Raw genomic sequence first — 14,244 nt, 5'->3', positions numbered from 1 at the left:
GCCGCGCTCACAATGGCTTTCAAACGGCCATATTTGATTTCCTGCTGTTCGCAGAAACTGTCTTCGCCAAGCGAGACAGCCCTTTAAGATATATTAAACTGTGCTGTCTGCATTCAAAGATATAATTCGGAGTCTATACCGCTCCTCTCTCTATTTCTGACCACGTGATTGTCTAAATAATTAATGCAGCACGTCCCCTAGAAACACGGCGTCGTCATTAATCGCGAGGACTCTATCAGACTTGAAAACTGAAGAGATCCCAAGAAAATAATATCCAAACGCTCCGATACCCAACGCAACTGTAGCCAGCACTTTAGCACAGCATCTCAACCAATGGAAGCTTGGTAGGTAAATATTTTAAATTATTTTTTTGAGTAAGATGGTAAATGACCATATCTGTCAGATATTTGATAAATAGCGCCCTTTGATGAGTGCGCCTTAGACAGGCTGAACTTGTTATGGGTTCTTCAGTGCTGTGGTTTTTATGAAAAAATAGACCAAGAGGACAATGTCGATATTATAAAGTGGTAATATTTTACAACTAAGATCCGTGTTATGTTTCTTAGCAAGTAAGTACAAAATATAAATATTTTCAGCCACCTTTACTGTGTGAAATGGTTGTGATTATGAATGTGTGGGCAGAATGAATGCAGCACTGTTGGGCAGTTCTAGTTCGTTCTTGAGGGCTGTATTTTAGGGCCTCTGTGATTTATAATATCACCAAAGAGAGCAACTCAGTTATTGGTTTACACCAAATTGCCTGTTACAAAATGTAAACAGAGTGTTAAGATGAAAAACATTTCAAAGTGGTACAAGTGCAATATGTCATAATACAAAAGCTTATATTAGACTATTCTTTGGATAACACGCCAGCTACCTGCATAATGTAAAAACAAAAAATCGGAAACGTTGTAAGAATATATCTCTTTGGAATGAACTCTGATGACTCCCCTTTGCTAACATTGTTTATATTGTTGATGGGGCATAATTCGAAATGTATTTCTGAGAGTAGTAAAAGTATTGTTTGAGCAGGTTGACAGTTATCTGCCTCGTTGTAAATCATTCTCTGTAATTCCTGAAAGGGTGCGAGGCTGTTGGGGGGCCGGGCGAACACTGTAAATCTTTCACTTTTATTACCCCATGAACATATGCTGCGACGCCAGTAGTCCTGCATCCTTTCCTCAGTACAAGATAGGCCTACCTCTCGGCCAGCTTCCCCGCTGTCTTTTATGGCTTTAAATCTCCATCTTCCAGTTGATTTTTGAGCTCACGAATTGTCATTTGAAGGCGTTTTGTTATTTACATCGAAAACAGTGACTGAAACAGAAAATACGACTTTCCTTGCATGTGTTCAGGCTCAATAGCAGGCTACCGTACGGCCGAACACCATGAGAAATAGCACAGCAGACACACAGAAGACAAAAGGGTTTCCAAATTGGTTTATTTTTATACAATTCCACAGGCCTTTTCTCATGCATTACTATTGGTCAATAGATTTTATAACATTCTAAAATGCACATCTCACATCTCATATTGTTGATGTAAAAATACGTTTTATTTTTAAACAATTGTGATAACAATATGATAGCAGTTTCAAGTACCAATAATGCATCTAAGTACACGTCCAAATGTACAATCCTGTATCAGAAATTATGTTCAGAACCCTACATTTATACAGAATTCTCAAAACTACATTAGGGTTCTAATCAAAGGTTGTATTTTTAGTAATTCATTTCTCTTTCAACAGCAGTTTTATGAGAAATCAAATATTACCAAAATACCGTATAAGGGCTATATAATCAGGTAAACATGAAATGCACTTTGTATGTATGTATTATCTCTTAAAGATGACTAAATAGCCACCCGTGTCATTAAATTGGCATAGTATGCATGTAACCTGACCAAATAATACATCTAATTATATTTCTACAATGGAAAGAAGAAGACAAAATCATCACCAGAATGAAATCATATCGCAAGTTGAGCATTTTCACTATGGACACAGGTCAGATAAAGAAATGTAAACGCCATCATTTAAAAAAAGGATTTGGGAGTTAAGGCTTGCTTGCAGAAGCAGCCTCAATCAGAACATCCCGATCACGTGAACAAATATGCTTGTATTTTAAGGCAGTGCCTTTATTTGTCATCATAAAGGTTTCCTGAAACACCAAAAATCTTAATGATAGCTTCATTTCGGTGACTGTGTCTGAAAACCTGTATTTTTCAATGGGAGATGATTGCCAGATTTTTTTTGGTGGAATAAGGATCCCTTCATCGTTTTTTATTGGTAGTTGAGCGTGAGTCTTTCCATTCTATCGGGAATACTGTCTGCATTGGTATATGGAAATGTCTGAAAAACCGCAAGATCAGGTTTAGGACAGTATTGTCTACAGACAAAGGGTGAAGGATATATTCTAGAGACTGCAGGGAAAGGAATTGAGACTAAGAAACGAGTATATGATAAATTGATTCACAGGTAAGCAATTGTATGGCAAAATAAACCTTTAACCATAGCTTTACATAATGCTAGAGAATAAATATGATTTATTCCATTCAAAGGAGTTGATCTTTAGTAATGTCGCTCTTTTCGGTAACTACGCTTATAGCTTAAGTCTTATGGACCTTAGATACGATTTTAAGACAGGTTCACAATTTTGAGCAACCACTTTGAAAGGTTAGTTTGGACAGACGTATTTTGACAATTGGTTTTCAGCTGATTTTGCAGTTTGATGAAAACTGACCAAAAGAAAAGGAAAAAGAAGCAGAGGAACTTTTCATTCTGACTCCTAGGTTGTTAGATCGTAAATCACATTAATTTGTTGTCTTATCGTCACAGTGATGTTAGACATGATTTATGTGGATTCAGCTATATGGCTTTGTTAACCTACAAATGTTATAATATTTTGAATGGATTCAATTGTTTTAATTTGTGTTTGAGAACTACTTTCAGGATTTCTCCATTTGTAAATAAGAAATATATAAATAGATATAGACGTATTTTTCATTTAAATAACATAGGCTATAGGAAACACTTTCAGTTGACGTTCTGCACTCATTTTTACTTAGGCTACATGATTCCTTCGTGAAGTTATTGATAATTCTAAATATCAAATGTTTTTTTTATAGACCTTTGAGAATCAAATATTAATTAAGAACAGGTCTAAACAATAGGCTATTGTTCGAATAGTGCTCAGGTTGATTTGTCCTTTTATGTTATTGACTTTAATATATGTTCAAGTCATTATGAATGATTGTAATTCACTATTGTCTGACTACTACTGCGCTTTGATAACGAAATATGACTGGCTGACAAATACTGAATTTAAACAAATGTATTCCAAGTAAATATTTGTAAAGTATGCTTAGTTTAGAATGTGCGTCTAGTGACAACACATTTTAATGGAAACATGCCTGGAAGCTATAAAGAGCTGCCAAACTAGCGATAAGAATCAAATTACAATAACAAAAACAACACATCCAATAATTCGGAGGATTTATCCTCAAATTCGTCTTAAATTTAGCCAAATTAACAAGCTCATAAAAGCTATAGGCCTTAGCTTTATACACATGTTTAAGTATGAACAATTAGTTAATTATATCATCTCTTGCTTCCCAGCCCAGGGATGAACAAAAGGGATATTATTGGTTATTTTTGATTACTAAAGTAAACGTTCAAAATAAACCATCTTTAAAGTCAACTTTATATCCAAAGCGCACAATGGACACAAAGAAAACGATGAAGTACAAGCAGACATTGTATATACCAAACTTACCGTAGCAATGCGTAGGCGAGAAACATTGTTGTCTGAAAAGACGTTCATGTCTGGCCAGAGTAGTAACAACATGTGGTAACAATACACGTTCAAATCCACTCAAAACATATCGACTTCGACATCAACATAATTTCGGAGTTCTGCACATTTCTAAAACACGCTAGGCTATATGTCAATGATAACATGTGCTATTCTCAATCATGTTCTGTTAGTCTACAGATAGCTAAGTAAAGCATAGTTAAAACTTACATCAAGTAGCCTACAGACTAGTTTCTTATTTCTGATGTTTATCTCCTCAAATGTGGCCATGTGTCCCATCGTCAGGCAGTGTTTCAGCTTTTAAAAAAACGGGTGAAAAGTACTGTGGTTAGGATTTCATTGTGACTTTCTTGAACGCCTTCCGCTCGTTGTTCATTAATCTATGAGTTATTGCTGAACAAGCCAAAGGTCAGCCAAAAGGCTTATGACTGCTAAATATTTTGGCCAGCTCTTTCTTTGTTTAGAATCTTCATTGTAAGATTTTCTTCTCCATCACTGAACTACATTTTCGGTTTAAAATGCCTTAAAAATAAAGAATAATGTGTTGGAATTTGTGGTTGCTGAATTGTCCCATTTCTTCTCGTGTATGCTCTTATAATGATTAGAATAGATACTTGTTCATAGAAGTTAATTATGGTGCTGTATCAACTTCTCACTGTAAAAAAATTTAACCAGTAGGCCTACAATGGCATTTCAACAGAACATCTAAGCAATAGAAATGGTGCAATTTGTTATATGAAATGATTACACTACAGTAATCCAATGTCCTTCCAATAAAATGAGGAAATGGTGGTGCTCAAACAGTTTTGTGAAACTCCATGTATTGTTTTCGCTTTCAGGTCGAGGTGGATGTAATGATGAGCACGTGAAGAAAAATACGACACACATCTGCATAAAATACGGTGAGCAGCATTTATTTAATGAACTTCCGTTACATATTCACATCAAATATAGAAAACAAGCCTGTACGTGTCATGCATAGGCCTATATCATTTTTTTATTCTCAAAAAACAGTGTTCAATAGGTAAAGTTAAGTCAAATGTAAAGATAAACAGATGATCTAGATGATAAAATCCACTGTTTAATTCAATGCTCCGGATTAGCATGTTCAGTTTCCCTTGTAGGCCAATATAGCCAAGTCTACCAGAGGCTCGTTTAAAACATGCACTTTATCCTTTAAACATTGAAGAATGTTCATCATCTTGACATGCAAGAATGCAGAGTAAGGTCAGATGCAAGTTGCAACAGAACATAATTTCTGGCTGAGAAGTTGATAATTTCTTTGTTTAAACAGAGCATAGGGAACATATCCACACACTAGTTGGTTATAAAATATACATACCCCACTGGGCACAGATGTCATTTCAACGTTTAGTTTGGATTTACATTTGGTTGAGTTGTCAACTAACGTAAATTCAATGTGAAATCAACAAAAACATTTCTCAATGTCATAGGATCTAGGTGAAAAGTAGGGGTTTTGGAAAAATACGAAATTACCGTATGCTTTTTGCAATTCAAATAAGTTTTCCACGTTGAGTCAACGTCATCACATATCATTTTGCTGTTGAAATGGCGTGGAAACAACGTTGATTCAACCAATTTTTGCCCAGTGGGACATTCAGAAGTAACATTTAAAATCAAAACAGAATTCACCAGTCATCCCATCACCTCAATACGAATTTCAAACAGGAATATGTCCACTTTTGCGTCAGTTACGATGGTCCTCTTTATAAACAAAATGATTCCATTTTCTGCGGTTTCAAACGTGCGTTTGCGAGAGCGTAGTAGCGGCAATGTAGAATGATTGTTGAGGCTCGATTTATATAAACGGCCTCTCTATTATTGCTGCAGAACTTGCAGAGTATGGCATTTTTTAGCTTGCCTTCCTCCTACGCTTAGTTTTACACTTCTGAGGGTGGCAAGTCTTGAGGAGTGATTTTCTTTTCATTCCTCTCTAAGGCGTTTACGACCATAACATTTGCAGTCATAAATTTCGCTGCGGTCCACAATGACAGGTGCATTGATATGCACGCGCGGACATTCAGGGAAGACTGATTCAACTACTGTAGGCTATTAGTTTGTCTCCATGCATGCCTTGGTCATTCAGTGTGTTACTTATGTCAAGAATTGAATGTGAAATCGTTTCCAAAAGTAGTGAGATATGTTGGGTGAAAACAATATCGTTTTTATATGTAGTTTAGGCTCTGGGAGATTGCTAGCTACAGTCTAAATATAGGCTTACTGATTACAGGCTACATGAGGGTGCCAGAATTCAAGAGCAACGTTTTGACACCGATGCATTTGTTTTATACACACATAATTAGCATATAGGGATCCCACCCATTCCGACCACCCCAATATTTTTGGTGAGAAACAGGGAGAGGGGATTGCACTTCTTTTAGCATCATAACCCCCCTTAGCACACGTGCATTGTGATAATATTTAAAAAAAATAATTTCATGGTTTAATAATTGCTTTTTGAATAAGGTTATGAATGTAGCATTCAAAATATAAAAAAACGTACAGGAGCGCGAGATGTTGGACTTAAGTTAACAACAAATAAACAAAACGAGATTTCGTCTATAAATCAGATTTCCAAATAAATCGAGAGAAGTCGTATTACATGTTGGTGTGTTAAAAAGGCAAGAGCGTAAGAGCTGATGGTGGTTTGTGATTAGGTAGGCTACTGAAAGGAATATTGTGTGAGTAACCAAATGCTGATTCAGCTTATTTTCTTAAGTAATTCAAGAAGATCTTTTGATCTTTTGACAAAAGTTAAACGTTAACTCTTTTGTGCCAAACATGCCAAATAGTTCAAAAGGGAGAGGTTAAGAAGGCCTATTGATGATTTGATAGTTAAAGAAGGCATAGTTTTGAAAGTGAAGTTATAACTATTACAAAACAGCATTTTTTTGGTGTTTTTTCCATAATAGATCACGTGATAAAATATGATTGTATTTGTTTGTAATATGGCCTGGACTTATACTGAAAACAACACCAGACTTCAGGAATCTTAAGAAAATGACTAAATGTTCGGTTTATTGATGGAAGGTTATTTTTCAATCCAGAGTACAGTGTATGCTCAATCGTGATTTAGTACACGTTCAATTCATATTGCCTGCATTATGAGCCTAACAACTCTTCTCTTCGTAGGTCAAGGAATACATAGGCGGTGGGAAACTCCAATCACGTGATACAAGAACACCCATGCCATTGGATAGGGCCTTGGTTTGAATCTTCACAATGCAGAAAGCTACATACTACGACAATTCTGGACTTTTTGGAAGCTACTCTTACCCCAAATCCGACTCATATATGTATGGCCCATCTCACCAGCCCTACCCCACTTCTAACATTGAGAGTGATTATCAGGGTCCAGTTTGTCCAATACAAACCACAACTGTACGGCCACCAACTCATAAAGACAATGACATGAATGGAAACTGCATGCGACCAAGTAGCAGCCAAGGAAACACCCAACAGTCGAGTATTGGTGAACAGCCGCAGGCACCTCCATTGTCGGCATCATCCCCTAACTCCAGCAACACTTCATCTCAGAAGAAGAAATCTCCCCCAAACAATGCTTCAAATACTGCCACCCCAGTCATTAACAAACAAATATTCCCATGGATGAAGGAGACGCGATCGAACGCAAAACAGAAAAGCAACAGCAGCAACAATTGTACAACTGCAGAAGGTACAGTGTGTGTGTGTGTGTGTGTGTGTGTGTGTGTGTGTGTGTGTGTGTGTGTGTGTGTGTGTGTGTGTGTGTGTGTGTGTGTGTGTGTGTGTGTGTGTGTGTGTGTGTGTGTGTGTGTGTGTGTGTGTGTGTGTGTGTGTGTGTGTGTGTTTCAGCATGATTCGTCTGGACATGGTGGTGCGTAATGCGTGCGTAAAAGGGCGATTATTCTACTGTGCGCATGGGTCATTTTAGGCAACTGCGTAGGCCAATGTGAAATCATTCATAATACATAGAGACTTATGGTGTTTACTATGTATTTTCAGGTGAGTCCTGCGATGAAAAAAGTCCACCTGGTCCAGCCTCCAAACGGGTCCGAACTGCCTACACCAGTGCACAACTTGTAGAACTTGAGAAGGAGTTCCATTTCAACCGGTACCTGTGTCGTCCCCGAAGAGTGGAGATGGCTAATTTATTGAATCTCACTGAGCGCCAAATAAAGATCTGGTTTCAAAACAGAAGGATGAAATACAAAAAGGATCAGAAGGCTAAGGGGATAATGCACTCTCCCATCGGACACTCCCCGGACAGAAGCCCTCCATTAAGTGGCCCAAATCACATTGGATATTCTGTAAATGTAAACAGCCTCAGCTATGATGCTCCCTCGCCCCCGTCATTCGCCAAACCCCAGCAAAACATGTACGGCTTGGCTGCGTACACGGCACCATTAGGTGGTTGCATACCGCAACAAAAAAGGTATCCGGGGTCCGAATACGAACACCACAGCATGCAAGGCAATGGTGGCTTTGCCAACGCTAATTTGCAAGGCAGTCCGGTGTACGTTGGGGGAAATTTCGTTGATTCCATGCCAGCCTCGGGCCCCATGTTCAACCTCGGCCATCTCCCTCATCCCTCATCCGCCAGCGTGGACTACAGCTGTGCCGCTCAGATTCCAGGCAACCACCACCATGGACCCTGTGACCCCCATCCCACATACACAGACCTCACCTCTCACCATGCGTCTCAGGGAAGGATTCAGGAAGCGCCTAAACTAACGCATTTGTAATTTGTGAGGATTCCATCTGTGTGCCCAAATTATGTTACGCTCTTTTATTACCTCACTAGTCTAAAGTAATTTATATGATTACACTACAAGTGAGTCATATGTATTACCCAGTATTATTATTGATATTACTATTAATGCTATTGTGTAATTATTTTCTAAGAATAGCTGTGGTACATTTTTCTTGACTGTTGAGGATGCGTAGGGGAGACCGTTTGTTTGTCAGTTGTTCGTTTTCTGAAGTGCAATGCGCAGTATGGGGACTGAAAATGTCATAACATTACTTGAAGGTAAGTCCTGTAGATCTGACAGTAGTCACCCATCTTTATAGGGATGGATTTTATAGAAAAAAAAACTCTAAGGTGTCTGTTTGTTAATTTCAAATTTTCTAAATTTGAAGCGTCTTATTTATTTTTCCAAGATTGTATTGCATTTATCTCCTTTCCTATATGTATTATTTAACGATTTTTGTATCACACATTATTTATAATTTACATATATGCCTATTTATATGGACATCTAGAATTTATGCAACATAGTTCGACAGACTTTGACATCATAGCCCTTCAATAGGTACACAGGTTTTTGGTGAATGCTAGTTTTAAGATATGGTTTCAATGGCTGGTGGTTTTATGTTGTTGTAGTAGAAACCCCTAAGTGTAAATCTTGGAATATTGGGGCATTTTTCATGATTTATCTTGTGTCAATGCCTCTATGAAAAACAAAGTTATATGTAGCCTTTTGAAATACCGAATATTATAAAAATGTAACACACCAGCATGTCATTTGTCGTCATTGCCAATTTTCATATCACGTCATAGTTATTTCATCAGTTGGACTGTCCATGCATACATTTATGAAACGCTAATGATATGAAAATGTTATATTTTATTGTGTTTAACATTTTGTAAATAAAGTGCTTAAATTTATACAATGGATTAAAAGCACCGTTATTGATACACATAACACACATAGAAACATGAAATTGCAACCATTTTGAAGTATAATGACATAGTAAATAGAGGCTTATAGTCTTAACAAAGAAATGGCATGTCTCGTCGTTTAAATCAAATCAGTTTTTCATATGTGGGGAGAGTGAAATTGAATCGAAAGAGTAACCAGATACCGTGTATGTCTGCTTGATGCTGAAGAAATGCACATTTTCCATGACTCACAGACACTCCTGTTAGGCCTGAAGTCAAATTGCGCAGGAAGACTATATTCTTGACAATGTAAGCTCCATTTTTGACAGAGAGGGCTAATTCATTTGCTTTTTCTAATTATTTTTTGTTTCCGAAAAGTATATTTCATCTCAAAGTTGCAGATTTATTACCACAGTCTATCGTGAAGCAGACCACACGTTCTACATTTATATGAGGATTTTCCTTTATCAATATGTCATTATTTGAAACTGTAGGCTAAACAAGTCCACATACTGTATAGGCGTATAACAACAGAAAGCACTTGGGCTGTTCTTTTACGTTTGAAAAGCACTAAGAAAATATTTACGTAACAAAATATTGGTAAATCGGAAAAATACATAGGCCACAGTATAGGCCTAATATTCTACAGTAGTCTGTTCAACGTTAGTGAGTGACAAAGGAAGGACGCAGCAGCGATAGGCTATGTTGAGCTAGGCATCTATAGCAGAGTGCCCCGCATCCTTTCTTCCTACTGGAGAGAACATTTCAAAGCTCATTAATCAAAAACTCGTCGCTTTCAGACTCCACACTGATTCCACCTCCTTGTGAACAAAGCATTTGCATTCCAAATTCTAGGAACACATTTCTAACTGAGAGGCCGTTTGGTAGATGTACAAAGAGCACACAGCCCTGGCTTAATAAATATCACGGAATGAGAGGGACGAGGGAGCGCTTAGACAACGAATCTGAGCCACGGAAGGTATCATTAGAGGCGTCGAGAGAAAGTAAGTGGGTCTGGAAATGTGTTCAATGCATTCAATTCCTCAGATAAGAAAAGCATTATAGACTGATTCAACGTCTGAATTAAATTAAACCAAAGTAATTCGCGAAAGCTGTTTATAGCACATGATTAATAATTTGCATTTTTCTAATATGGTAAAATAGAATCTCAGCCTTTTAATTACATTGATTGTATGCCCTACATCAGAGGCACTGAAGTACCATCTTGTTCGACACGGTGGATGGCGGCCATTTTAACCCTCGGTGAGCTTGTCCTTTCATCTTTCCTCATACATTTTCTCCATCCAGATAACGATGACGTTGATACCTTGATATAATGGACTTTGCGCACAGCACCCAACCAACGCTGGAGCTATTATAATGGGGTAAAGCCAAAAATAAATCTCTCTCCAAAGAAGGAAGCAAATTCAAATGAGGATTCAACGAGTGAATTAAGATTAAATGTACGTTTGATCCTTCCATAAAGGGTACTTGGCACCTATGATTCCTTCAGTGATATTTTCGTTTTATATATGACATGGACACACCATAAAGGTGAAACAGATTGCCCACGTGCGCCATAACGTTAATCGGTTAATGATGGGTAATGGCCCTGGGATGGTTTGCCCATATATTTTATTTAGTCAACAATATGTTTGACATTCAAGCATACTCTTCAGTTAATTATTGGAAGATTATTATGGAGCTTATAGCTAATACAAAGGAAATTAAGAGGGAAATACATTTTTTGTTACAGTGGAGTGTGCAGTAGAGTGTGCAGGTGTAGCCTATCATAGGTCACGCTACAGCATCAACCAAGAGCAACTTTCTCTGTAGTTCCGCCAGTCCCCCTCTCACATGGTTGTAAACATAGGCCTGTCTCCATATGGTTCAAATAAGTTACAATTAGTTATTGTACAGAAGTCCCACAATGTTATTTTAGACTATTCTCATATATCTCGAAATTGTATTTGGTAGCCCTATCTGATATTGGTGACAGAAACTGTACTATTCAGGAGGCATTCGAGTACTTGGCTGTCAGCATAGTGTGTATCTGGGCGGCACATTATCACTTGAACATACATAGCTAAGTATCCTTCTATCAAAAGGGGGGTTTTGTGCATGGCTAGTCATATATCCGTGGACCCTCATCATTTCAGTCACTTGTCGGCATTTGCGGTGCAGGCCTGTGCATGCTTTGTGGTCAGGCCTGTGCATGCTTTGTGGTCACTAGGCCTACTTCTGAAAAACTGTATGTGGAATTTGGCATGTATTTAAACAATAAAAAATGTATTGTGAACATGATAATGTGTCAAACAGTTTGTTTTGACACAGAAATACTGCCAACGTTAACTTGTTCCGTATAACTTTTATGAATAAATAAATTATAATAGATATACATTTTACTGCCTCCCTGTTAACGTATCATATGGGCCTATAAATAAATATGATATTGTCATTATTGATTATCGTTACTAGTAGTATAGGCCCTAGTAGGAGTAGTTTTTTGTTATTGTTATGGTAGTAGGCCTAATAGTAGTAGTGGTGGTAGAGGCATGCCAGCGCGTCTATTACATTTCCACACATAAAACGGGTAATAATGATTACAATAACAAAACGTTGGATGTCTAAAACCAACCCATTCCTGTTTACTTCACAATAACTTTAAACATGAGCTTATATACACATTATAACACAAACAATGATTCTTGTTATGACACACACAGTGTATCCGTCATTTATATGGAAAGTACTTGGGAGTTATAGTCCATGCACATCCTTGCCGGTCCGTAGGGAACGAAGTTAAGTGCAGCTCACTTGGGTACTCCACTTTGTGGCCCTGATTGGATAAAAGGGGCCCAGACCACGCCTGCTCAGTAGTGGGTCATATTTACATGTTGGGCCAGGAAGTACAGTAGGCCAACTAATGAGGACAAGGGGCGCTGGAAATCATTAACCTCTGGTGGATTTACAACGCCGATTTCCAAGGGACAACATGAGCTCGTATTTAGACTTCTACTCGGAAGGCGACATGATGCCATTGCCTGTGAAATTCTGTCACGACGAACACAAACCAGGGACACTTCAGTACCACGGGGAGATAGTTGGGAGACTTTCGTCAGGTATGCTGGACCACCAGAGCAGCAGTCGGTCGATATCAGGAGGAGTGCATCATCAAGGTGTGTTTAAGGTGCCACGCGATAGCGACGCATCTGTATCTGATGGCAATTACGTGGATCAGGGACTTGCTTATAATTTGGCGTATGGATGCTACAACGACGTGGAACAGAACAGGGTGCATACCCAGTGCGTGAACCCGGCATATTCAGGAAACGGTCCTTTCCCCAGCCATCCCACAGAGACCTACTACCACGATATTAGAGAAACAAACCAGCAGTGGCAGAGCATAAAGATATCGCGAGGATTCGTCAATGCCAGTCATCAGAATGCATCACCATCCCATGAGAATTGTCCAAGAACTGGTCCTAGGCAAGAGGAGCCGCAAGTTTTGGCAAATACATTTGACTGGATGAAAATCAAAAGAAGCAACCCCAAAATCAGTAAGTAAATGCTACTCTATAATTGAAAATTAAAAATAAAACATATAATTGATTAACTTTAACTGACTATAAAGACTCAACCTGACATTGTTATTTGACTATTTTACAGGTAAAGCTATTGAATATGGATTATCGAACGCCGGATCAATTCCAAGAACAAATTTCACAACCAAGCAGTTAACAGAATTAGAAAAAGAATTTCATTTCAACAAGTATCTCACCAGGTCAAGAAGGGTTGAGATAGCCCATAGTTTGCACCTGAATGAAACCCAGGTGAAAATATGGTTTCAAAACAGAAGAATGAAACAAAAGAAGAGAGAGAAAGAAGGCCTTACTGGGATGTGCGTGCCTCCCATATCGAAGAACTCGGACTCGTCCCCATCATCAGAACTCAACTCTCCAGTTTCATCCCCTCCCTGCTCCCCCATCACGCTCTCCCACAGCGGATAACTGGATGGGGTTGAGCACATCATTGTGGTTGACTCAGATTTCTGTTGTCACCTTAGGCTTTTCTTATCTGTTGTAAATACGATACACTCACTAATTGCACTAATGTATTTTATGACATTAAGAATAAACACTGAGCATTTTGTTCAGTTATCCGACGGAGGGAAAGTTCCAAAATGTTGTGAATGAAATTGTTTGTGAAGTTTCAATCAAGGGCCACTGTTTGTGTCTTGACCTATAATTGCCTTACTTATTGATGACTGATCGAAGCGTTACACTGAATTAACCAAATATTAAACCAAATGCCTTATTATATAAAGATTAGGTTTATAAAATCAAGTGTGAATCAGAAGTTTGCAGGGGGAAGCCCCGAAGTGTTAGAAGTGATGCAATTGTTAATAAAATGTCAATTAAGTTTACGTCATTCTCAAACTACTCTCCGACTTCTATCATGAGCTATACAGTCTTTTTTCTAACTACCCATGTACTGTATGTCTATGTTACCCTGAATTAACCAAATATTTTCTATTTAAAAGTCATGGTGTAAGGTTGTGCTCAGGATATTTCTTCAGTCTGCTGAAGAATGCACTAACGCTCAGGTTTAAATATACGATTGTTGAGTATAATAGCATCATTGAAGAGTCACTGCAGTCATACCATTTGAAGTGACAGCAATTAATAAAATACATATAACTCATATCGACATTTTATCATGTTGTATTTCGTCTCAGATTGAAAACACACCTTTCACGAATGTCAA

General features: G+C 38.1%; 2 protein-coding genes across 8 annotated transcripts in view; both read left to right on the top strand.

The window, feature by feature from the left end:
* LOC139546842 (homeobox protein Hox-D3a) overlaps positions 1-9,331 on the top strand; it is a 40,613-nt gene extending 31,282 nt beyond the window's left edge. For 3 of the 7 annotated variants that reach the window (XM_071355701.1, XM_071355694.1, XM_071355698.1), the window contains exons 2-4: positions 4,652-4,714; positions 6,966-7,509; positions 7,818-9,331. In XM_071355701.1, coding sequence (XP_071211802.1) covers positions 7,056-7,509; positions 7,818-8,557 — 1,194 coding nt within the window. In that variant the 5' untranslated portion in view covers positions 4,652-4,714; positions 6,966-7,055 and the 3' untranslated portion in view covers positions 8,558-9,331. The other 4 variants (XM_071355696.1, XM_071355699.1, XM_071355700.1 and 1 more) reach the window with 4 other exon arrangements.
* A 3,037-nt stretch (positions 9,332-12,368) lies between these two features.
* Positions 12,369-13,916, top strand: LOC139547235 (homeobox protein Hox-A1-like). Its single transcript, XM_071356308.1, has 2 exons — positions 12,369-13,037; positions 13,147-13,916. Exons 1-2 carry the CDS (start codon positions 12,473-12,475, stop codon positions 13,485-13,487), a joined length of 906 nt encoding a protein of 301 aa, XP_071212409.1. The 5' UTR covers positions 12,369-12,472; the 3' UTR covers positions 13,488-13,916.
* The last annotated feature ends 328 nt before the right edge of the window (positions 13,917-14,244 follow it).

Source organism: Salvelinus alpinus, chromosome 20 (assembly GCF_045679555.1).
Source record: "Salvelinus alpinus chromosome 20, SLU_Salpinus.1, whole genome shotgun sequence".
Classification (NCBI taxonomy): domain Eukaryota; kingdom Metazoa; phylum Chordata; class Actinopteri; order Salmoniformes; family Salmonidae; genus Salvelinus; species Salvelinus alpinus.
Note: the sequence above shows the minus strand (reverse complement) of the source record. Positions and strands in the feature narration are given on the sequence as shown.

Coding starts and splice junctions, on each gene's coding strand:
- LOC139547235 (XM_071356308.1), top strand. CDS start 12,473: ATGAGCTCGTATTTAGACTTCTACTCGGAAGGCGACATGATGCCATTG. Junction 13,038..13,146: donor AAGAAGCAACCCCAAAATCA/GTAAGTAAATGC, acceptor ACTATTTTACAG/GTAAAGCTATTGAATATGGA.